We start from the raw sequence: 25,890 nt of genomic DNA, 5'->3' as shown, positions 1-25,890 counted from the left end.
AAATGAATTCATCACTCTTTAATTAAAACCTTCTCCAGAAAGTCATATGTTTACTGGTTTTTAAACATCTGTCCCTGTAAAAGGCTCATGAGATATTTTCCTTTTGACCTTGATGGTGGAAGGCTAATATAGATTCACATCATATTATATAAATTGCTTCCCAGCACCTGAGCCATTCCTGCTTGGCTCCAGTAAATGACACCAGATCCTCCTTTTACAAACTTTAACAAGTCAGTTTGTTTTATAATCATGCACAGAATTAAGAGAACTCATTTCAACATCTTTATTTTCTCAACAGTTTTATTGCCTTTAAGAAAATTTTTGTAAAATATAAATACAAAGGCAGGGGAATTTACTTACAAAGTTAAAACACAGATCTCAAACAAACACACAATTCAGAAAATTTTAGTTTATGTACAGTTTCAAGCAACTTCAACATATGTTAGTTTTTCAATATTTTACAAGGTACAGAAAAAATAGTTCAAAGTCTTCTTTAAATAAAGAGCATAAAATGTTTAAACATATATAAACAATCCGGTTTGATGTGTGAAAACTAAATTTCACAGCTTTTAAATTAGGATATAAAAGTTCATATAATTAGTTGGTGTGTATGGATATGGTTTTAATTTATATTACAAGCTATTGAATTATATTCAACAACACTTACCTGGCCAAAGCAGGTAATTATGTAAACAAAAAACAAAAATTAATATAATATCATGAAGTGCCTTACCAAATTCTATCTCCCAAACAAGCCACATGACTTTGATCACATCACCTATAAAAGTATGTTCTGGAAATCAGTGCTTTGTATGAAACAAAGTCAATGTGTGGGTGTGTTATTTTTTTAAATGTGTTCCAAGTAAAAACAAATGTATCCCAAAGCCTGTGTGCATTTAAAGAAATATTATATAACAATTTTGTAAAAACTGATTAAAGTTCTTAAAAAAAATGTTCCAAAGTCCATCAAACTGGAATTCAAATCTCTTATATAAAGGAAAGATACTTTAATATTTAATAGTGTCCTTTCTTTACAGAAACAATTGCATTTTTAACACATATACATAAAGAATTAACTTTATATTGTACTGTACATTAAATGGCCTGGTAGTTCACCAATGGATATCAGAAAGATCATCATCATCCGGATGCAACCATTCAAGTGAGGATCCAAGTAAAGTCTGAAGTTCACTTGTAAACTCTACCAATTCCAAGAGTTCCTTGCTTTCTGGATTAAAAGCTTCAAGGTCCTTAGCACAAGAAAACAATGGACTCAAAGACGTCTGTTTGTAAAACTCTGCCTCGGTGATAGTGACAACTTCCACGCTAGGGAAGTTGCAATGAAATATGCGGGATGACATTTTCAGCCTCTTTACTACGTCCGACAGCAATAGCCAGTTTCGTGGTCTGCAGAACAAAACACAAAGAGCTTAAATAATTGACAAAATTATAAATCATCCCAATTATGCAAGCAGAGGCATTACATTGTGTGTCAAATCCTGCTCACCATACTCCTGCAAAAAGTATCACTGGCATCAAGGAGACTAGCTGTGGGATTAGAATTTGGCAGTGTCCAGATGCATGCAGATATACCTATACGCAAAAAAGTAACCCATGGCTTTTTGGGTGACAGCCTGGTCTTATGATATATCGACTTAAGTCCTGATCCTATGAATTGGAGGTACATCGTTTTTACACAGGTAAATAGTATTGACCAATACTCTGACCCCTACTGACACGTGTAAATGTTTACATGATGAAGCCTTGGTTTTTGTTCAGTAATCAAGAGTTAGCTTACATTTAAGTAATTAGGACCTTGGGCAGCTATGACTTCTAAAGAAGCAGTTCATGGGAAACAACAGATTTTTCAGATTTAATTTAAACACTTTTTATTCAATTTTTATCAAACAGGCATTACTTAATCACTGTAGGGAAAAAAAAAAACCCAAACACCCTAGTCTTACTTGGCTTATACACTCTGTGGAGAAACACTTTGTAGTTTTAAGTTATGCAACTGTGGCAAACTATGAACAGTTGTTTACCGAGTTAATTCATACTTAAGAGATACTTCTACGCAAACTAAAACAGTCCAGGTCTCTGGTTGTGACTAACAGTGTTCCAGTATTTGTACACAACCAACAAACCAGAAGGTTTTTCTTGATGTGTTTGATCTATTTTGGGATTGTCAAGATACTTTTTTGGGTGGTGGGAGGGCATTTGATATCTTGGGTTTAAACAATAATTCACTCTTTTCTGGGATGTAAACCAGCTTTCTATGTTAGTAGCATTTGCAAAAGCACTTTATACTGCATCAAATACAAGTTACCGTCAGCAGAATGTTGGGAATTAGATTTCTTTGGTACTCTCACACTTTTGGGACTCCACCCTAGAGAGGTGATATATCAGCTTTCTTCCTCACCATGTTGCACAGTAGCACACTGGGTATGAATAATTGTGCGGCAATTCAAAGCAGAGTTTGAACTGTGCTATTCTAAAAGCATTCAGCCACTGACTCCTTCTACCCCAAATAGATTATTACATTGTTATATCAGTTCTTACCCCTGAGAGAGAGACACTTGGATGTTGTAACATGGCAAGAGAGGCCCATCTGAAAATTCAAATTCAAAGACATCACTAAAGCCATCTTCATCCTCATCACTTGGGCCAGGGGGATTTGCCAGGATGTCAAATCCAGATTCATCTTTTGGATCTAGTTAAAAAAAAAGTTCCAAATCAGCATAAGGAGGATATTTACTTTACCTTCCTGTAACTGAAGTAAATAAAAACTAGACACTTCCCTTCAAAACTTACTCTGCCATAAAACAATAACCCCCACCCATGCTAAATAATGTTTTGAAACTCCTTCACATACAAAAAATAAAAGATAACATTTGCTCACCACACACAGAGCTGCCACAGAAATCCCAGTACAAACCAGGGTCGTCAACACTTCGACCTTGCAGGTCAGTTAGATACTCTAGAGAGGGGAACAACAACAAAAACATACTAATCAGAATGGAAAGCTATGAGATACACTGCCTTCTAAGCTAACCAGAGTCCCAAAATAAATACTTCACACCACCCATATAAAATCCATAATGTATTATTGAGGCACATACTATGAAGAATACCATTCTTGTGAATATTCCTGGAATATACTTTCCTCGTCTCCCCCAAACCCTTGAGGTTTCCTTCTACCAACTCCAAAAACCATCAACAAAAACCAATCCTTTGCAGTGACAGATTTTGATTAATAGATTCCTGAGTTTTGAGCTGCAGTGTCTTAGTTTTCTGAGAAAGGTAATCTTAAGACTTGAAAAAGTACATTAAACTTTTCTTCCTCAACAATTCTCAGAGATAAGGAATTTAGGAGGTAAGTAGCAGACATAGGAAGATGGCAAAGGCTTTCACATTACGATTTCACTGCCCAGAGGCTGTATTTAATTTATTATGTATAGCCTTAATTTAGGGTGGGGAGAGGGGCAGAATTTCCAGTGAATAAACATTAATTTAAGACTCCAATAAGGTCCTAAAGCAGCTAATGATTCTGCAAACAGTATAATTTTGTACGTATACACAAGCATTTATACTGGTTAATTATAAATAATAAAAGGATAGGATATTTTTAAGTTGTAAGCCAAAGAAATGACAAAATGATTTTCAGTTGTGCTTACCTGAAAATAAACAGGGAAAGTGAACTTAATAGTTCCACATTCCCCCTTATTTACATAGTCAACTCCTTTGTATCACAGATTTTTTTTAAAATAAAGTGGTAGGTTGATCTTTTTAAAAAGAGAAAACTAAGGGAGGAAATTAACTGAATAGCTGTAACTAATTATTAAAAAAATTACCAAATGTTAGTCATATTAGTTTCAAGCAAAATTTTATGTACCAATAGAAACTACACTGAGCAATGTCCAATCAGCTAGTCTCCAGTAATAAAATGAGATGGCAGAATATCCTATATCATGCCAGAAATTCCACACAGTATATAAGACGACAGTATCCAGACACACGTTTCTACCACTGTTTTCTTGGCAAGCAAAATATAAAGTCACTTAAGTGTGTTCTCGTAACTGATATTTACATTGAACAATAAAACATTGGTTGTTTAGATCCTGAGATGCAGAGGCAGGAAATGTCACATTACATTGACAACAGCAGAGTATAGAGTTTCTCACCTGTTAGAAATGTTTCCATCAGTTCACTGTGTGTCATTTTCACAATAGTTCTACCTGAGTACGTAGCAAGTGTTGGATCAGCGCCATAAGAAAGTAACAGGCGTACAATTTCTAAGTGATCATTTTCTACTGCATCATGGATAGGCCTAGAAAAACAATGTGTTAGTGTTAACTTTTTTTTTTTTTTTTTTTTTTTTTTTTTAGAAACAGTGGACTAAATTTATCTCATTACTCCATTGTAAATAAGAAGCGATCTCCATTTGGGATTATATATGGTACAAAAATGCTTAATATATATACACAAGACAAATTAAAAAACAAACATGGAACTATCAAGAGATCTACCAGTGACTACCTTACAGTTTGTTTGTCCATCATTGTTTCATCTTTTTCCCAAATTTTGTCTGTCTGTTCAGAGAAAAAGCAATTTGGGACAGGCACTTTTACTATATGCCTGTATATTGGCTAGCACCTCTGAGATGCTATTGTAATAAATGCGCTGATATTATGGAGTACAAAATTCGAACAAATTTGTTCATCACTTCAATATACCTCCCTATAGGCAAAGCACAAAAGCATTCCAAATTTTAGCCAATTTAACTTAATTATATAGGTTGTAGGGGACATATCTACCCAGAGAATAACCAAAAGTGAAAGTTACCCAAAGGGTCTAAATTATGTACATGGGAGCCATTTGTGAAAACTTGCCATAAATATGGCACAATATAGGTATTTAAGTGGTGGTCTATATATTTACAACATGATTCATAAAATCAACTTGCAGACACTATTCATACAAAAACAGTAAAGTTCAAGTTAGACATTTTACAGCGACACTAAGAATGAGAAAAATAAGAAATATCCTTTGAGCCTACAGAAGCAGTAATTATACTATGCATGCATATAATTTTAAATTAACCCCCTCCAAAATGTAATTAATTTCTGTCTTTAAAGAATACTGAGCACATGTAAGTGGAGTTATTTGAAAGTCAACAAATTACACTATAGCATCTAATGAGAAATATGTATTAAAATCCTGTCTTTTAGAAGGAAGTGAGATAGGAAGATAGGTGGATCCAGAAGAGGTGTTTACATTCAGCAGACTATAAAGCAGAGTAAATTCACTTTCTCCAAAAAGAGTCCCTTTACACTAAACTTCCACTTTTAAATTCCAGGAGCATTGCTACCATTAAATATAACACATAAGGGAACTTAATTTGACATTCGGTATTTCCAGACACAAGGAAAGGAAAGTACTGTTTACAGTTAGGATTACATACAACTACAGGAGGCTCCCAACTTGCGACCACCCAAGTTTCAACCTCCCGCACTTACAAGCATTTTTGTCAGTGCGGAAAGGGCCGAAAACCCCCGACTTACGTCCTCAGCCTACATTTACGACGGCGCATGGCACCAATCGTAAATGAGGGTTCAAGTTACAACACCCCGGACACCAATTGCTTCGCTAGTTGGGGACCTCCTGTATTACTTCCCTGAAAAACTTTCAGAAGATTATGGTTATTAAAAAGGGGAAACCAGGAAAACCAGAAGACACCCTTAACTCTGACCCTGCATCCCAACCTGCTGTGCATTCCTCACTTGTAATTGATGGTGAAATTCCCTCCATTCAGAGAGCTGACAAAAGTGTTGAGGGCCATTTAAGCCTCAAAACAGGACCTAACAGACTCTGGTGCTAGCTTTCTACACAAGGGTAAAATCCTTCCTTAATTAATATAAGTCATTTCATGGTGCAGTTTCTAGGTAACTTCAGGAGAGGACACTGATATATCATAATGGTGTAACATTAGAAGAGCTAGAAAAGGAAAATACAGTGGTGTCTTCCAGCAACTGCATAGTATGTCTGATGAATGAGGTTGATTGTTTTGACAGTTTCAATATCCCAATGTGCGCTTTTTATTCTACATGCTATGCAGTTCTTACACTGCCTTCATCACCATAGCATTCAAGTACCTTTCAGAAGCACATGACACTATGAGACTAATGTAGCTCGTGTGATTCAGTCTCTCCAGACAAAAAACTGTGTTAATGTAGTATCTTGTTTTTATAAATTTTACAGACACTATGCTGTGTGCTTATTCTAGACAAGCAAGTTGAAGATGTGCACCTTGTAGCTGGAATACAAGTAGGTGAAGTTTGAGGTGGTTCTTGGTTGCTGTGGAAGCTTATCCCAGCAGTTTTAGATAGGCCACTGCGAAAATTCAGTCTCTCCTATGTTCATTTATATCTCTTTTCAATTGACAGCTAGATTTTGCCAAAAGAATTGGGTACCCTGGTCCTCCTATGACAGTGGTTCTCAAGCTTTTGTACTGGTGACCCCTTTGAGAAAGCAAGCCTCTGCGTGCAATCCCCTCCCCCCCCAAATTAAAATACTTTTTTATATATTTAAAACCATTAAAAATGTTGGAGGCAAAGCAGGGTTTGGGATAGAAGATGACAAGCTCTTGACCCCTATGTAGTAACCTCATTGACCCTCTGAGGAGTCTGGGTCGCCAGTTTGAGAACACTTGCTTTATAAGATCTTTTAGATATCCTGGCCCTAAACCAATGAGTGCCTTGAAAATTAGGATTAAGACCTTTAAATTGACATGGGATTCTGTGTCGGATCACAGATTTTTTTTAAAGCCAGAAAGGACCACTGTGATGATCAACTCTGATCTCTTGCATAACACAGTCCATAACACATCACCCAGCAATTCCTGCTTGAAGCTGGTAGCATAGTGAGCACAGAACCAATTTGATTTGCTGGTGTTGGGTCCATGCGAGGTAGGTTAAAATGCAGGTTTTTTTGGTAAACATGTAACCGCTGAACTTTTTAGTGGTTGCATGTTTACATGCAGAGGGAGAGGGGCAGGCAGGTCCCACCTCCCTCACTGCAGCAGTGGGGGAAGGAACGGGGGACGGAGAGAAATTGCATGTAATCATGAAGGTTAATCCATGAGCCCAAGCTCATTAGTTACCCATTTAAACATGCACACTAACACATCTCTAGTTCATGCAGCTAAGGAGGTGCACGTGATGTTGGTATATAGGAGAAGAAGAAATTTTGGAGTTTATTTCTTCTACACTACTCTGGCATGACATAATTCTCTACAGTAAGCGCAAATCTTGTCTGTGCTGGAGATAGCTTTCGCAAGGGCTATTCCCAGACAGTGCAGTGAATTCCCTCAGAAAGTAAGGACCATCACAAATCTCACCATTTTCCCATCCAAGCTGCACTGAAAGAGAGACAGCCAAATATGAAAACCTACCAAAACAAGGCACTATTACGCACACTCTTCTTGCTGAGGAGGATGAGAGAACAAACATGTGACAGATGTGTAGCCAAGTGGCTTACTGTACTATTAGAAGGCATTCTGATACTATGGTGATGAGCATGGTATAAGAACCTGCACAAGAAGGAAAAAAAAAAGACCAAATAACTGGCCACTGATTGATGAGCTATTGTGTAGATCTGTATTGATAACTGCCCTTTCTCCTATCTATGATCTATGTTGAAAATGCACACAGCAAAGCAGATACTTGTTGGCTAGAAGGGAAGAACACGGATAGCAGGTCAGAATTAGGCTGTCTTTAGGGATGTTAAAATGTGTTGGAGTAACCATGTAACTGCTTAAAATTTTCAGTGGTTACAGGCAGCCGGCGTATAACCATGAAAGTTAACCAATGAACCCAGGCTTATCAGTTAACCATTTACACAGTTACACATTCACATCCCTACTCTGCATACATTAAATACAAGTTTTCTATTTCTATAACATTAGAAAAATGTATTGGAGCCTTAAACTTGTAATTCTTTGCATCTTTTAGAATTATGATTTTCTACCAATTATTGAAGTGATATTTATTTACTGTCTTAACTATGTTTTAAAGTAGTAGTTTGTCTGAAATGTTCCTCAAGGCCTGTCTACACAAGAAAGTTGTCCAAAAGTTGTACTAGTGTTATTAAATCAATGTAGTAGCCCTGAGGCAGCCTAGGTAGGTGAGGCAGTATCAGATCTGCTGTCCTCTTCTATGGGAGCATGCCATTCCTACTCCATAGGTCACCCAGCTTGTGAAGAGACCTAACACAGCAGGCCTGACTGAGCAGAAGAGAGATGAAAACACCTGCTGCATTCATTGTCACTCCTCACGCAGGCGTGACTGAGGCACTAGAGATGTCGAGGGGACAGCTCTACTCCTGTATCTCCTCCACGGTTACAGGCCTGTGATAATTGCAGCTTGCTGTGCAGAGCAGCTGTCAAACTTAGCACAGCAGTGCCCCCATCTGCTTTTGTAGCCCATCCCCACTCCCCAGCGAGTGACCTGAAGGAGCCGTTTCCCCTACTTTTCGTGCTGCAGGAAGCCTGCACAGGAAGCAGCTGCTCTTACTGCTGCAGAGCCCTATCTTTTTTGCACACATGCAGCCCCCAGCAGTATCAAGCAGAACTGTTTGAGTTTCCTGACCCTCCCTCCCTGCCATGGAGAAGCTCCTCTTTTTGTCTCTCTGAGGAGCGGTCTGCAGTGTGATGTAGAAAGTGCCCGAGTGAAGAGAGATGGCTGCTTTTGAGAAAAAGTAGCAGAAGTGACAAGTTAAAAGTGACTTGAGAAACAAATGGGAGCTAAGTAAAAAACCACGAAGAAGGGGAAGGCGTGTGTGTGTGTGTGTGTGTGTGTGTGTGTGTGTGTGTGTGTGTGTGTGTGTGTGTGTGTGTGTGTGTGTGTGTGTGTGTGTGTGTGAGAGAGAGAGAGAGAGAGAGAGAGAGAGAGAGAGAGAGATTAGAAAAGGAAAGAAGAACACTGACAAAAAGAGGAAAACAGATCCAGGGATAGAGTAGAAAAAAGGAGAATTAAAGGAAGAAAGAGGGGGGAATAAAACAGATCTAGCATTGAGTGTACATGGTTAGAAAATGAAGCCCCTATCAAGAGAGCTTAAAGGCACAAGCAGGTGCTAATATTTATGCTGATGAAGGAGAGATACGGGGAGTTTCTAGTGAAGTTTTACCACTCTAAGCTGCTAACATAGTTCTGCCAAGGATGACAACTTTCATCTCTGGTCCATAAAGATACCTCTGATAGGATGATAGTTACTTCAAAAAACTATTCCTTTGGAACCCCATACTAGGGATGTAAGTTATAGTGTAACTGAATAGCCATGTAACTGCATGAAATCTTATCGATTACATGACTATTCAATAGTCCCTGGGGATGCAGGACGGGCAGCCAGTGCGCTCCTGGCCCCACTTCTGAGGAGCCCCCTGCCACCCTGCACTGCTGTTTCTGTACCAGAGACAGCAGCATGGGGTGGCAGGCAGGAGCCAGTCCATGAGGGGAGCCCACTTGAAAACCAGCTCCCCATGAGCAGAGGCAGCTGCTGCAAGGGGTGGGGGGTAGGGGCGGCTGCCCTGAAGCAGCCTCTGGCAGCATCGGCCCAGGCTGGCCACACACAGAGGCTGGTCCGTGGCTGCAGCACCAGACCGTGAGTGGTCCAAACTCCCTGATAGAGGCAGCAGCACCTGGGCGGGAAAAGGGACCGGCAACACTGCAGAACTGGTGCTGGGTGGGAACCAGCCTCTGTAGGAGACAGAGGGGCAGAGGGGCACAGGGAACTGGCTTGAAAGCTGCTGCCTCACATGTATCAGCTCCAGCCTGCCCCCCCCCCCCCATACTGCTGCCTCTGTTGGGGGGGGGGGGGGTGTGACAGCCCCGGTGCTCATGGGGAGCCTGCTTAAAGCCAGCTTATTGGTTAATCACATAGTGGACTACTCATCGACATCCCTATCCCATACACAGCTTTGACTCCCTCCCCCCCCCCCCCAAGTTTATTTTATGGGAATTTCAAGTGGAATTCCTACCTATGGGTACAATTAAAGCGATACACCGTGTGTGTAGATAAGCTCTTACGAAGGCAGGACGCCCCTCCAGGTGTGGAGGGAATGGGGAGGTTCTGCCAAAGCAACAGCATCCTACACACAGCACAAATTTATATTCTCTACCATGTATTCTCTAGTCTCATTCTTCCTGAAATAGGTAATTTTACAAGCAGCAGTTTATCCACCAGCCTGGGAACACCCGTGGGATAGAGGAGGAAGCAGCTCTGTGTGCTGCTGCTCCCCCTTTCCCCAACCGGGGGAATGGCAGCCCAGTGACATGCTTTCACTGTGGCTTTCCCTTGCCGCTCCCACACAGTGATGGGGAGCAGTACCCAGGAGCAGCACAGGGCACAGAGCAACATATGCCCCTGGGAGCGGGGCATCAGGTTAACATCCCATCCCGAACCCCTTCACACCCAGGCCTACACACCCTCCCTGGCCCGGCCAAATGTTTAATCCGGTAGTCCCTGTTTCCTCGGGTTACTGAATTAAAGCGGTTGAAGTGTAATTGTATCTCAGGATGCTGGCCATACACAAGCCATTCAAGTTTTGTGCTCAGTCTTTATGATGCCAATCAGAACTCCTTTGCTGCAGACAGTCCTATAATTTGGTTGGTTGTTATTTTATTAGGCACTGTAGTATCTCTATGCCAGATTTTTGTTTAATGTATATGTTTATTTAAAAGCATAGGAGGATTCCAGTTTTGGTATGATCTTCTTTGGAAGAGTACTGACTTAATTCAGCTGCTAAAAGAATAATAATAATACAAAAAAAAACCTTGCTGTGAAAAGTGAGTCTAATGTCCTAGACAACTGACCACAGAGGAGAGAGCATGAGCGTATGAGCCTGGTAACAGAAACGCATCAGACTTCATCATCCTCAGCCTAAAACTTCATGTTTAAAACAGCCTGTATCTCAGCTGAAGAATGCTGTTCTCATGAAAAATGAGAAAGTACACAATCGGTTGTTACAAATAAAGAAGAGAGAAGGCCCAATATGCCAATAGTAGTACACACAAATATCAGATGGCTGTCTCACACCACTTGTTAAGCAAATACATTTCTATCTGGGAAAGAAAATGTTTACCTGAACCTCCTTACACACAGTCTACTACCGTTATTATGTAAAAGGGAATGCAACTAAGAGCTTAGATACAGATCTCAACCTTTCCTACAATAATATCTTTGATTAGCCAATAATTTAGCAACAAAATAGACATGTATTCTCAAAGGCTGATCTACTTCAGCAAAGATTAAGTATTCTAGTGAACATTCACATAGCATTGGATCTTCTAAAACCACATTTAAACATCCAAGATAATTGTATTCAATATAGGCTAGATTCTGTCACCTTTGTTCACACGGTATGGAACTGGCTTGTAGATTAAAACATCATTGATTTAAATTACTACTCAGTGGGAGCAGGGGTAGCATGATTGTGCCCTACCTCATGACACCAAAATGCAGTTGCACCATCTAATTTCTTCTATTAGCCCATTTAAAAAAAAAGTTCAGCAGTATTTCATTGGCATTGGACTCTTCCAAAAAAAAGGCAAGTACTTTGGAAATTTTCTTCCATTCATATACTTTGCCTTATTTTCTCTTTTAAATATATCTATCTAAAAATGCCAGAGAAAAAAAGACGATCCAGTGACTTCTTATATATAAGTTGCTTTTAAAGCACACATCACTATAGTACTCAAGCACTCAACATGAGAGAAAATTATGTTCATGACAACTGTCCAAAGACTTTACAGTGATTTCATAAAACCCTCAGGTTTCAGGAAGCTACAAAGAAAGTGTTGTATGGTTCAGACTCTAGCAATAACCTCAGTGGTCACATCTTTTCATTGACAGAGCCAACCAAAGGTAGAAGGCAATAACTAATTCAGATCCCACATTTGGTCAGCTGGGGTCAGTTTGAAAACCAAGACAGACAGACCAGTGAAACAGGTAGTGCATGTAGCTATATCACTGTGGATAGGAGTAAAGAATTCTCTTCAACATCATGATGGAACTCCGAGAATCTCTGACTGGCAACATTAGAGGACAATGATGCATATTTAGTTCAGAAAATTAAGGTAGTCAATATTTTGTATGTGCCTGTTCCTGATCGGTAAGTAGTAATACACTAAGCAGCAGTGGAGCTGAGGAACACAAGGTGACTGAGACCCCCCCACACTTTTGGGGAGGGGGGAGAGGGAGCATATAGGGACAAATACAATTAAGGTTCTAAGGGAGAAATAATACTTATCCTAAGACTATCACTATCTTATACTTGGATACAAGCTTGGCTATACAAACCAAAAGAGGGAAAAAATTATCCTCCTCAAGAAATCTTTCACAGAAACTTATACTCTATAGCCTGCTAAGCTCTAAGAAACAGCCTTAGCAGATCTGATTGGAATATGCTGTCCTACTCACGGTGAGTAGGAAAAAGCTAAGTGAATCTGCCACCAAAGGGAACCACACAATGCTTTCTAAGGGCAGCACCTATGAGTGAACTTGTAAAGAAAAGTAATAAATTGTATTTTAAAATATACTTTTTTCTCCAAACACGTCAAAAAGAGATATAACTAGCTCCTGAGTGTATATGAACTAATATTTTTCCCTGGCATAACTGGAATAATCTTCATTTGTGAATGCGAACTTACTATCTACTGTTTGGAAACGAAGTCATTTTTCTATGCATGACTGATTTAGAGTCCCAGTGATATCAGTAAACAGTTTGGTGGAGAGTTTTTTTGATTGTTTAAGATCTCCCCCTTTCTTTACCCTTTGTATTTAAAAGATGGGTGATGGGAAAGGAATTTTGCCCTAGATTCAATGTCTCTCCAAAAACTCTTTCCAAACTGATGGGCTAGTAATGATAGACATCATGGACTTCTAATTGACCATCGTTAGCAGAACTCTTGGAGCTTTGTTGTTCTGAATCTAACTATTTCAAGTTGATATGCAAAGACTGTTTTTAAAAGAGTCTCAGAGGGGTAGCCCTGTTAGTCTAACTGAAAAACAACTTAAACAATCAATGCTGAGATAAGATTCATAGTTATGCTAATTTTATGTCCTGGGTTACATAGAAAGTGAGATCTGATAAAACATCCAAGTTAAATAAGGCTATGTCTACACTGGAAAGATTCGGCTAAGAAAATAATGTTTGTCATGCAAAAGTTGCCAAAGAGAAGGTAGACAAATCATGTTTACACTGCCAACATTTCATGGCCATATTGTTAGCTTCCCTGTCCACAGAAAGAGCAAAGCAATGTGGCTATGCATCCAACAGTGCCTAGCGTCACCTTCAGTTGCTAAGCTCTGTAAGAACTCGCAACGTAGTTCTAGGCATTTTGGGAACATGAAAAACATCCTGTCAGCCACCTTCAGGCTTATTTTCATGCCACTTGAATGACAGTCCTTGCTGTGAACTCCTGCAGTGAGAAATCATGGATCTCAGCCCTCTCTCTCCCATGTTGCATTCTGTGTGCTTAGGACATCGCACATTGCAGCAGAATTATTTCTGCACTTAATAGCAGAGGAAGACTCAGATGCAGACGACAATGTGAGTGACAGGTACAGCAGCGAAGTGGCATTGCATTCAGTTGTCACAGAGCTGCAGGGTGCACAGTACATCACTACTTTTGGGCTAGTGAAACTAGCACTGAATGGTGGGATCACACTGAGTGGATGTGGGATAAAGACCAGTGGCTACAAAACTTTCGGATGCGTAAAGCAACTTTTCTGGAGCTATGTGCTGAGTTGGCCCCTGAACTGCGGCGCAAGGACACCTGAACGAGAGCTGCTGTCTTGCTAGAGAAGCATGTGGCCATTGCTTTGGGGAAGCTGGAAACTCCCAATTGCTTCCCTTCAGTTGCAGATCAGTTTGGAGTGAGGAAGTCCGCCTTTGGGGCAGCACTTATGCAGTGCGCACGGCAATAACTCACATGTTGCTGCGTAGGACTGTGACTCTGGGAAATGTGGATGACATAGTGGCTGGCTTTGCTGACATGGGCTTCCAAACTGTGGCGGGGCAATCGATGGCGCACACATCCCCATTACAGCGCTACCCCACCTTGCCACACAGCATGTCACTCAGAATGGCTACGGTTCTCCATGATGCTTCAGGCGCTTGTGGATCACTGGGGGTATTTCACAGACAAATAAATGCAGGGTGCTCTGGAAAAGTGCATGATCCAGCATCTTCAGGAACTGTGGCCTGTACAGAAAGCTGCAGGCAGGGACTTTCTTTCCAGACCAGAAAATTATAGCAAGGAATGAGGAATTGCCCATAGTGATCCTAGGCAACCTGGCTCACCCCTTGCAGCTCTGGCACATGGGGCGCCCGGACAGCAATATGGAGCGGTTTAACAGGCTAGGCTGATGCCGCATGGTTGCTGAATGTGCCTTTGGCAGACTGAAAAGAAGAGGGAGAGGTCTCTACAGCAGACGAGTAAGGGTGAAGTGTTTGCCCGTGGATGGAGGACTTAGGCACAGTGTACAGGTGCACAGTTTGAACAGCCAGACACTTGGGCTGTCAGAGGAACCCATGGGTGGCCATCAGTATCAGGGAAGCTCTGTAGGAAACACTTTGAAACTTATGGAAACCTGCATCACATTTGTCTATATTGATGTCTTTCAATCAGGATGCTCGGTGGTAAGGGATGGTAAGGGACATTGGAAAACCTCACAATGTTCACATCCAGCTGTCAAAGTCACAACTGCTTTGACAGGGAATGGAGTGTGCTGGGGAAAATCCATTACCTGACTGTGAAAATGAGTGTGTGGGCACAGAGGGAGGGTTGCTGGATACAGGATTTTGCATGTGCAGCCATAGAGACTTCTGTGTGGGCATGGAAGGACAGGTGCTGTGAAAAGAATTCTGCACATGCTGACAGGGAGTCTTTAGTTCTGTTCACTCCACATCCTGATAAGACGCTTCTGCCTCTCATTTTGGTCTTTCATGAGCTTTAGCAAGTGCTCAGTGGTTTCTATTCTGACTTGCTTCTCCCTTGCTCTTCTTTGCTCCCTTTTCTCTGTTTGAAGCATTGAATGCTGCAACACATCCTTGACCAGATCCTCTCATGACCTCTGAAGTTTTTTCCTTAGTTGACAAACTGTCTGCAGGGGAATAGGCCTGCCTTCTCAAGGGCTGGCCTGGAAAAGTGACCATTAACAGAGTGACTGTACTGTTCCTGATAAAGATTGTATTGTTTCACTACCACATATCTCTGAACAAAACTGGCCACTTTTTTGTTACTTTAAACACAGCTCTCTCCAGACACTCTGATCGTGGTGAGTTTTAAAGATGAGGGAGAAGAGTGGGGGGAAAAAGGAGAGTTGGGCATTGGGGAAGGGGGGGGGGCACAAGAAAATACAGTCTGCACTTGTGCAGCAGGTGTCCATGGAAACCATTTGTAATAATCCTCCATTTGTCCACAGGCTGCCATTACTCTGGCTGACATATCACCACTGAAGGTGAACAGGCAAACCCAGGCTCAGCTTCTGGATGCAAGTAGAGTGGGAGATGGGGCGACCCACTCCCTTATGCAGCCAAACTCTGAGCCGCCTTGGCACCGACTACACAGTATAAGGCATGGTCTGGGAGAGTGTGATACCAAAGTGGTGGGGAAATGGCAGCCCTGCCATGGAATCTCCATGAGAGAATTAGTAAGTACCTCAAGAAAAGCTTCAACACCATCTTTCTGCAAGATTCTATTGATCCCTCTGTATACATTGATGCTCTGTTTGGACATAATGTAGACCCAGGCAGAGCTTAGCCAGATCACAAAAATATAGCCCAGGGTCGCCCCATGCTGCTGCCCGCCCCCCACGACTTCAAGTTAAACTTTCTGTGCCGCCTGCCCCATTACAATACACAGCAATCTATGCCTGTGCCACCGCCCTGCCTCCCCCAGCTGCACCAGAGCAACTTACCGCTTTGGGTGGCTGCCACCCTCACCATCCCTCTGCCACCCGACTACATAGCAACTTACCCTGTGTCTCCTTCCTTGCTTCATGCTCCATCTCCAGTCCTCACAAACATCAGGACTGGAGAACAATTCCTCGCTGCCTGGAGCACAGGTTGTCACCGGATTGAGCCCCAAATCCTCATCCACTTCCATCTCTTCATCAATAACTTCTGTCTCCAGGATAACTCCTGTTTCTGACTCGGTGCTATGGGAAGTATCCAGACTCTCCTCGAGTGCGGACGTAGGGTTCCCCACCCAGGATAATATTCAGTTCTTTATAAAAATGGCATGTTTTGAGTGCAGCACCAGACCAGCTGTTTGCCTCCACCTTCTGGCAGGCCTGCCCAAGTTCTTTTATCTTGGCTCTGCAATGCAGGGTGTGTCCATTGTACTCCTTTGCACAAAGGGCTTGAGAAACGTGACTGTGCGTGTATCAGTTCCTATGGGTCACTCACAGCTGTGACGACACTGATAAGATCCAAAAGCACTGCGATGCTCCAACCAGGACAGTGTCTTGAGTAATGGTATCTTCTCAGGGAAAAGGGGGAGGAGGGACGGGGAATGAGGACCTCCACACAATGAGCCAGACAGCAGGAAATGGATTTTAAAGTTCCCGGGTCTTGCAGGTGTTTACCCATTTATGTGACTGCAGAGCAACCAAGTTCAAAGCACTGGCCAGAGTGGCTAAACAGGCATTCTGGGAAACATGCTGAAGTTTAATAACCTCAAAGATTGTCAAGAGTAAAAGGAGGGGGAGACAAAAGTCTCTCAGAGCTGGAAGTTTTGTGGAACCAAAACTGGGCACTTATCGCGATTTTTGTCACACTGCAATGCAAACACTCTTTAGGTTTTGTTGCCAAAAAGGGGTTTTTGGTGACAAAACTTGCTAGTGTAGAGAAGGCCTAAGGAAACACATTACCCCCTAGATTTTTAAAAGTAGCAGAATATAAAGTAACCTGCCCCTAAAAAAAAAAAAATCATGCTGCTTAATATATTTAAGAGAAGTTGTCACCAGATCAGCTCCTCAGAAACGGAAGAGGGTGAACCATTTATGATTAAATTAGATAAGAACTTTCTTAGTACAAAGAGATACACATTCAAAGCTTGAGCAACCATGCACGGCAACTTCCTCAGCCCCTCAAAGAGTCTCAACATCTACTCAAAACAGGAACTAATGTGTATGGGGATTCCGAGGAAAGCAAAACATGCCAGCAGAGGAACCATCAACTTTACAAAAAGGAGAGTGTCTTATATGGTGAATTAAAATGAATTGGTTTTAAATTAAAAATATATCATATTAGATATCAACACAGAGATAAAGCTAATGCAAGAGGACCTCTCAAACAGTGCATAGAGCATATCTATAGGATCAAAGTCTTCGGTTATCAATTCCATAGCAGTTCAATAAGAAGTTTCATAAAGCTAAAAAGAAGTAAAGACTTTCCTAAAAAATATCAGTATATCAAACATTAAAATTCACAGGTAAAACAAAGTTAAACATACACTAGTCACAAAAGAAAAATATGCCTCCTACAGTGAAAAAGAAGGTGACGTGAGAATGAAGATTCTCTTACATCAGTTTTGGACAAAGAAAAAACGTGAACTGGAAATTAGAGGCTAGGTGTCCTAAAGAAACATGGTGTAACAAATTTTCCTGTGTATAAACTTTAGCCAATTCCAAAACTTACAAAGACCAAAGAGTGACAAATCTGTAAAGGACACATTCATTAGAGAAATACATTTTTAGTTATTCTTCCAGAACAGCAAATGTAACGTATGACACAATAATCCCACCATGTGTTACTTCATTAATGTACCACAAAGCACTAGTAAATTTCTTAGTAACTAAAACATTGCTAACCTGGTTCCATCCTGAGCGCTGCAGTTAACATCAGCCCCATACTCTAGGAGATGTCGCACAATGCTCAGCCAGCCTCTGGCGCAGGCCTCATGGAGGGCACAATAACCCGCATTGTCACGATGATTTACATCACAGACCTTGTTTTCCAAACAATACAGAACCACTTCCTGGAAATAAAGAAGGGGAGGAGGGATAGATAAGTCACATTATTTGTTGCTGTGGCAATGTGCATATCTTCAACATGTCTCTCTTTGACTAGGCTTGCTCAGTTTGGAAAGAAGAGTGTGTGTATGCGCACGCTCATGAGAGAGGAAAAAAAATCATGTGGCTCTCACCTCCATAGAAGTATCATTTTTAAAGTCAGACTGCTGTTTTTTCATAAGCAAGGCAGCAGTGTATTGCACAGCGCTATGCTCTCTATGCGCAACAGTGGGATGATAGTAGAAGACAGAGAATCGATGTACACATTGCACATTAAATTATGGCCTCTCTTTCCTCCGAATTTGCTCAGTGTAAACCCCCATGTATAAAAACATTAAAATGAAAAAATGTTCCAAGCACAGCAGTAATGTATTCAATGTTAGCTTGATAAAGTTTTTAAAGACATGAAGGACAATGGTTTCCATTAGAAAACTAATCATAAGAAAATCCAAGCCCCAGTGAAATCAATGGAGCCAGAATTTCACCCATAGTGATTTTCTTCATTCGGAACTACAGCCAGATGCTCGTTTCCAATAAATAACCTATCACTGCGGGAAGTCATGTGGATTTAACACAATTCATCTTGCAGTCAAATATACCATGGTTGAAGGCCTAGGCCATCCTCAACTCTGTGCTCTCATGCAACCTTGAAACAATGACTGCTCCATCACTCAACCAAAAATTTGGGATTGGTGCAAGTTTCATTTATTTATGTGAGAGGCACAAATATATGATGCAATTCATAAATAGTTCATGTGCCCTAAGATTAGCTGCAATCCATTAATTCGGCATTCTCTGCCTTTAAAGGGCAAGCAGTGAACTGTCTGCATGTTTATTTGGAAGCAATGTGGATTGTTTCCTTTTTCAATGCAGAAAGAATAAAAAGCTGGGTGTAATGCATATATTCTTTCAGTTTAAAAATCTACCGGAAAGCCTACAATAATCTGTGCTCTTGGTATACCTGACCTGAGAATTGGTATCTAGGATACAGCATGAAGCTGTTCTTTTAGCAGGCCCTCACTAACCACACTAAAGTGGATAACAGCAAGCTAATGAGCTGTCTGTCCCAGCCAAGGAAAGAAACCTAGTCACATGACACTGGGATCAAGTACATCAGCCACTTACTCCTTGTGCACAGATCAATTTACCTAGATCCCAGCAGTCTGGTGTTTCACCAACCAAAAGCTTTATTGTTCCCATTAATAATTCTGAAGACCAAAATCAAAGGACTATGGTCTTTGTCTGAACTCCCTCCCCCATGTCTGTCTGAAAAGTCTGTTAATTAATTCTGGAACCTGAATTTCCTTTAAACGTAAAAAATGTTGACTGAGAATTTTCAGACTAAAGGATTTTTATTTTAGAACTTTGTGAGCATGCATGCAAAGTCCTATTTTAAGGGATATCAAAAAAGGGATTGATGAATGCTACCACAAACCATTTTCTTTTATAGTAATTGCTCACTGTGAGAGGAAAAGATTTAATAAATTTGATTTCAAATATAATATTGCTCAACAGTACATAGTTAAAACACAACAGGCCAAATTATGCCCTTAGATACGTGCTTATTTGAAGGTAGAATGTGGCACAATTGTCTTTAAAAGATGGGTTGCATGTAGCCCACTTACTTGACCAAGTACGAAGGCTTTATTGGCTGCAAACTAGCTGACTTTTAGCTAACTGTAGTTACGGTAATAATGAGGTGTAGTTTTAAAATGCAGTCAGTTACTTTTTAAAACAATGTAAAGCTTCCAAATTTAGTTTATTAATTTTTATTTTTGTTAGAAGGAAAGAGACTTTCTAGGACAGAATATTGACCAGACCAAAGGCTAATTTTTTGGGTTAAGTCCATGTTAAGAGGCAACAAGGTTATTAACCACAAAATGTAAGCATGAAGACCATAAAACTCTACATTGTTAATTAATTATATGCCTCATTAACATTTTTAACACAATTGATTCAATTCATAGAAAATTTAACCATCACTGCTGAATGCATGAACATGTGGTAGCACAACCCTTTTGGATTCATAAACGCCTCTCTCTTTTAACCTTAGAGAAAATTTCTGAAGCTTGCACAGGCCAAGTTGGATATATTCAGATGGTCCATTTAAAGCAGTGATTTCAATATCACAGTCTTAGTAAATCCAAAGAATCAGCTAGTTTGCCACCAGCAAAAGCTACACCATAGCTGTTTTTACTGCCTGCGGTTTCTTTAGCTAAATAGCAAACAGTAATGTTAAGGAAAACACCACATATTTTAAAAGCTTTACATTTTAATTCCCTCCTAAAATTTCGTAGTGTAAGATACCTAAAACTTTAACATTTTAAACATGAGCGCAGATCTCCTAATCCATTTCCCCTGCCTTTCTTCCCGCCTCCAATCCTAATGGGAGTCTTTTCCTTTCCACATGGAAATGCAGACTAGATCTGTGCACCTTGCTCTCTGACCCTTGACCCACAGATGGTTATATGGATTATTCTCCACCCAGTCCAGGGGTGAAACCCATGGATAAAACAGTATGTGTTATTCTGCTGAGTCACTCTGCACCATGGAAGTAATCTTCTCCTGATCTTAAGGGGAAAATGGCCAGCATAGCTCTAATACAGCCTTGTTGAAATGCAAGAGTAACATGGAGCTAGGAGATTGCACAAAAGCACCAGACTCCAGGACATCATAGGGATCCATAGATTCTACAGGCCAACCCGCCTGCACAATCCACGAAAAGGCAAAGTCCACCCTCTCCACTGGAACACTGGGGAGAGTCCCTGAGGGGAATTTCAGTCCTCTTCTCTCAGTCTCCAATGTTGATTGCCCTCCTCATCAAATACCAATGTCTCCCTAACACTGTTGCCTTTCCTGGCACAGCTGAATCCTGAATTGACCTGAGGGGAGGGGGAAGAGAGTACTTTCGGATGCAAACACTGACTAAAAGCACCAAACAGAATGAAAAGTAGCTTTACAACTCAAATCATATTTAACACACAGCCTCTTTATCTTCTTTGGGTGTGGTTTTATGCTCCCTATAGGCAAAAAAAAATTAGTATGCTTAAAACTGTACTTAAATCATTTAAATAATATTTATTTAATGGTTCCGGTACAGAATGTACTTATGATACTGACATCCCAGTTAACCACAGGCCTGATCCAAACCACCTGGAAGTCACTGGAAAGATTCCTATCAATGTGCTTTGATCAGGCTCCAAAGACATAAGAGCCTAAGCCTACTCCACCTTACTTGCCTAAGTAATGCTATTGGCTGCAGCCAGGCTACACAGCATAGATGTAAGCCAAAGTATCCTGTCTCAGCTCTTATGCGCACTCTCATACTCAGAAACAAATGCTGCAATCTAGGATAAGTTGTGCTATCAGTCATCTTTACTGTACTAGGCAAGAAGAAGAACAGAAAATGTTCAAATATGGTCAGTCAAGGAGGTGAAATAAGGTTTCATCTAAAGACAAGTAAATGGGACAGTCTGGGCAAGGGGCTTGCAGAGATTCTATAGCTTCCAGCGCTACTCTGCCCTCCCGAAGAAATAGGACCCTCCCCCTTGCCACCAAACAAACCACATACAGTATGTCTAGACTACAGGGGGTTTTTTTTCAGAAAAAAGTGACCTTTTCTCAAAAAAACTTCCCCTGCGTCTAGACTGCTGGCATACTGAAAGAACGCCGCAGTTTTTTTGACTGCGGAAAGCCTCGCTTTACAAGGAAGAATGCCTTTTTTTTCCAAAAGAGCTCTTTCGAAAAAAGGCACTATGTAATGCAAACTGTGCTTTTTCGAAAGAGCATCCAGACAGCCTGGGTGCTCTTTTTCAAAAAAGTGGCTTGCTTTTTTGAAAGTACTGGTTGTAGTCTAGACACTCTTTCGAAAAAGCCTCTTTTGAAAGAGGCTTGCAGTCTAGACATAGCCATAGATTTTAATTCCAGGCAAGTTCTTTACACTAGCTACCTACAAGAGGGTCTGATGGCAGGATTATAAATCATCATTCAGAACAGCAATGGAGAGGGGAGACAAAAGCATATCACCCACTAAAAGCGTAGAGGGAGAGAAGAGTATCATCAAAGGCTTGTAAGCAGTGTCAAATACATCACCTTCATTTTAAACATTACATTAGTTTTGTTCCCTCCTCCGTATTATTTGGATGTGTCTACGCTGTGGTAAAAAACCTACCACATGACTCAGGCTGGCGTGGGTCCACCGACTGGGTTTTGCCAAGTTCAGTCTGTGGAACTATAAAATTAGACATTTGGGTTGAAGCTTGGGATCAGAGATCCTCTAAGGGCAAGAGGGTCTCAATACCAGGCTCCAGCCTGTGTATAAACATCTGCACTGCTATTTTTAGCCCCACAATCCAAGCCTGAGTCAGCTGACCCAGGCTTGGAGATCCAGTGTCACAGGTTTATCATCGCAGTATAGACCTACCACTATAAATCCAAGGATTCCTCTCCATGGTCAGTGTCACCGAGGGGAGGGGAAGGTGTGGAGAATTGGCAAGGGAATGAGTAACAACAATTGAGAGTCTCCATTGTCAAAGACAAAGGAAATGAGTTCCAGTACATTTCTCTGGATGAAACAAACGTCTCATTTTCCAATAATTCTCCCCCACTGTTTCACAAGGTACAAAAAGAGCAAGTTATAGTTAAGATGCAACATAAAAAGAATGGGATTCTTAGACTTATGCTGCATGCACAAGCCCATAACATTTCAGCAGATGCAGTCCCAGAGCAGACTGCAAAAGGACCTGGCCCCTAGGCAGAGAGGAAGCTGAAAAGTGCCTCACTGTCTTGCTGTGCAGAGTTTTACAAGTCACAGAGCTAGTCCTGCCTAGAGAGACAGATGAAGTGCCTTTTAAATATATATTTGGAGTTATGTGCTGGTGGCTTACAGAATGCTGAATGCAGCTCTTTCAGTATACTTATATATGCTCTCTAGCTGGCCAGCAAAAAACTTGCAACAATCTTGTATCAAACTGCAATTTTGCAGCTGTGGAACTGCAAACAAACAGTTACACGTGTTGCTGTAGTTAACTCCAATGAGATTGCAGAAATCCATGGTCTCAGACATTTAGCCAACAAGACAGAATTGCTAAACAGGAGGAAAAGCCTAGGGCAGTGGTTCTCAAACTTTTTGGCCCATGGCCCACCTGCCTCAATTCAAATATTTCCATGGGCCACCAGTTGCTAATAGAAACTCACCATTAATTACATAATTACACCCAAGCCATTTTGCTAGTGCTGCGGCTAGGGAGAATGGTTTAATTTAACCAGTAAGAAAAGAAAGGAAATATTAAATTAAATTATTAAACAGATGAGTGCTTTAACATTTTCATTTTAGTTTATCAAACTTCATTTTAAATAAGGATCACACAGCAAGGCTCAGGTCTTTCACACACACCCCGCCCCCAAGAGGCAAGCAGGCGTTGACGCTCCAACCTTGCGGGAGAGGGAAGCCAAGGCTGGAGCACCAGTGCAGGCTCCTCGCTGTGGGGGGGGAGCTGAGCTCAAGCCATGGACCACCTGGAAAGGTTGCCGTGGACTGCTAGTGGTCCGTGGACCACAGTCTGAGAACCACTGGTCTAGGGGCTAGTACCTGTCAGTGGCAGGAGAAGGGTTTTTCCATTGGGGAGGGAAGAGATGGAGACTGTTTCACAAAGGAAGTGTCTCGCTTCGTAAATAACATTTTCAACCCTGCTACTCAGCACCTTTCCAGAGAAACACAGAATCTTCTTTTCCCCAACGATTTTGGTTATGAAATGGCAATTTCAATCACTGACCAAACCTAAACAGGGTGTCACCAAACTTAATTACAATGGAGCTTTGATTACTCATTGTTCTAGCCCTAGAAGGGAGTCTCCAGATTTATCACGGCCATAACACTGCAGTATCCACATTGGACTTTTCCCATCACTGCTTTGCTCTCTTCTCTCTCCCTCCTGCTCAATGGAAACACACACACAAAAATCCAACAACCGAAAAAACTCAACCCTTTTAAGGGAGAATTGTTAAAAAATGTTAATATTGACCTAAGAGTCAAATCATTTTCATTTTTTTAAAAAAAACCCCAACTGAATATTTAAAAATACTTAAAATGAGACATTCACTTGAACTTGAGACTACTCAAAGTACTCGTAAGTATCACATAGCAGTCTTGACATGGAAACTGTGGGTCAGCCTCAGCTACTCTGGAGAAGCAAGAGAGATTACGGAACTTTAAAAAAAAAATCTGTTTAAATTCAGGTCCCATGTGAATAGAAATAATGCAAGTTGTAAATATTCCTATAGCAATTTCATAATCATAGCTCAAGTATGAAAACCCCGAATTAGACTGTTTGTCTGGCTAAATTAAAATCTTTCCAAACTTTAAATTAAGCCTTCTGAAGTTGCAACAGGCTTCTGCCTAAACTAAGTTCCCAAGGAAAAAAATTTTCATGGGCTAGAGCAAATCCTTCAAGGTGTACAGGCCTCTGCCTAAACCAGACTTCCAGGCTGACAATCTTCAAAACAGCAACAGGCCTCGCGTATAGGCCTATACGCAGGAATTTCTGCTGGAGCTGGGGGTGCTTTTTTGTAAATGTGGACTGCAAGCATATGAATTCACCCCCCCCCCCCCCCCCCATGGTCCTCCAAGTAAGCAGGGAAATCAGCCCTCTTCCCTTTCCCCGGCTGGTCAGGTCATGGGGAGGGAGGCTCAGGCAGTGTGCTGCTCCTGCCTTTAGGGTTGCCAGGTGTCCAGTATTGAACCAGACAGTCTGATATTTTTGCCTCCTGTCCGGTAAAAATAATTCAGAAAATACCAGACACCTAAAATGTCTGGTATTTTCTGATTTTTTTCCCCCCCCCCCAGGCAGGAGGCGAAAATCTCGGGTGCTTACCAGTTTCCGCAGGGGAGCTGTTGGGCCCGGCGCAGGGAAGCAAGATAGTGGGCAGCCACCAGCAGCCCGTTAGGGCCAAAAAGCCCCCCAAAATGGCTATTTAATTTTTATTTATATATTTTGCTTAACTCTTGGGGTACTTTCCCCCTCCCCCAACAACTTTGGTCTCCACCTTTTTTTCCTCTCAACATAATTTTTTCCCCGGTAGGTTTTTTTTGGTTAAACCATCTGGAAACCAGCCTTCCCCTGGTTGGCCACAGCATGCTCACTTGGGGTCCATGGCGGGGGGTGCTTTTGCAACCTTCACACCCCTTCTGCGTATAGACTTGGTCCAACCCAAGCTCTCAGTCCAAACTGTCTCTTTCAAAGTTAGGGCAAGCTTTATAGCTCCGTATCCCTACACTAACTAATACCATCAAATCAGTAATCACACTCATGATGGACCACTTTGTCACAGTAATTCTTTGTGCGATTGGGACCCTAATGATATTAACATCCTTCTACACCGGTATATTTTCCCCCTCAACCAATAAATAAAACCATGTTTGAGTACTTGCTGGTGGATTCAGCAACTACTGATTTTTGTAGGAGCTAGATCTGTTTGTTTAGAGAAGCACCAATGCTAAGAAACGTCAAACTCTAAAAACATTTAGAACACTTTCTGCAACATATCCCAACATGCAGACACACCAAGCATTACGTTCAGGCTCAAATATCAACACTGTCCATTTTCCTTAAAAAAAAATATTTTGGATAAAGGGCACATAATTTACATCAGGAAAGCAAAACCACAGCTCATTAAAACTCTCCATACACCATATAGAACATTAATTTGTCATTTTATACACTGTTAGACAATATAGTGGTGGGGTTTTCAACCCCTTAACAAAACTTCATATACGAGTCCAGTTCTCAAGCCACTGCATGCCCTCCACTCCCAAAA

The 25,890-nt window shown here is 41.2% G+C and overlaps 1 protein-coding gene across 12 annotated transcripts in view; it reads right to left on the bottom strand.

Annotated features, from left to right (window-relative positions):
• Positions 1-268: 268 nt before the first annotated feature.
• Positions 269-25,890, bottom strand: part of BCOR (BCL6 corepressor) — a 107,091-nt gene continuing 81,469 nt past the window's right edge. For all 12 annotated transcript variants that reach the window (XM_006133942.4, XM_014578961.3, XM_075913237.1 and 9 more), the window contains 5 exons: positions 17,875-18,041; positions 4,182-4,327; positions 2,900-2,977; positions 2,560-2,710; positions 269-1,407 (listed from right to left, as the gene is read on the bottom strand). In XM_006133942.4, coding sequence (XP_006134004.1) covers positions 1,113-1,407; positions 2,560-2,710; positions 2,900-2,977; positions 4,182-4,327; positions 17,875-18,041 — 837 coding nt within the window. In that variant the 3' untranslated portion in view covers positions 269-1,112. The remainder of the gene's footprint in view (positions 1,408-2,559; positions 2,711-2,899; positions 2,978-4,181; positions 4,328-17,874; positions 18,042-25,890) is intronic.

The sequence above is a fragment of the Pelodiscus sinensis genome, chromosome 1 (assembly GCF_049634645.1).
Source record: "Pelodiscus sinensis isolate JC-2024 chromosome 1, ASM4963464v1, whole genome shotgun sequence".
NCBI classification, from domain to species: Eukaryota; Metazoa; Chordata; order Testudines; family Trionychidae; genus Pelodiscus; species Pelodiscus sinensis.
This window is presented reverse-complemented; position numbering and strand designations above follow the sequence as displayed.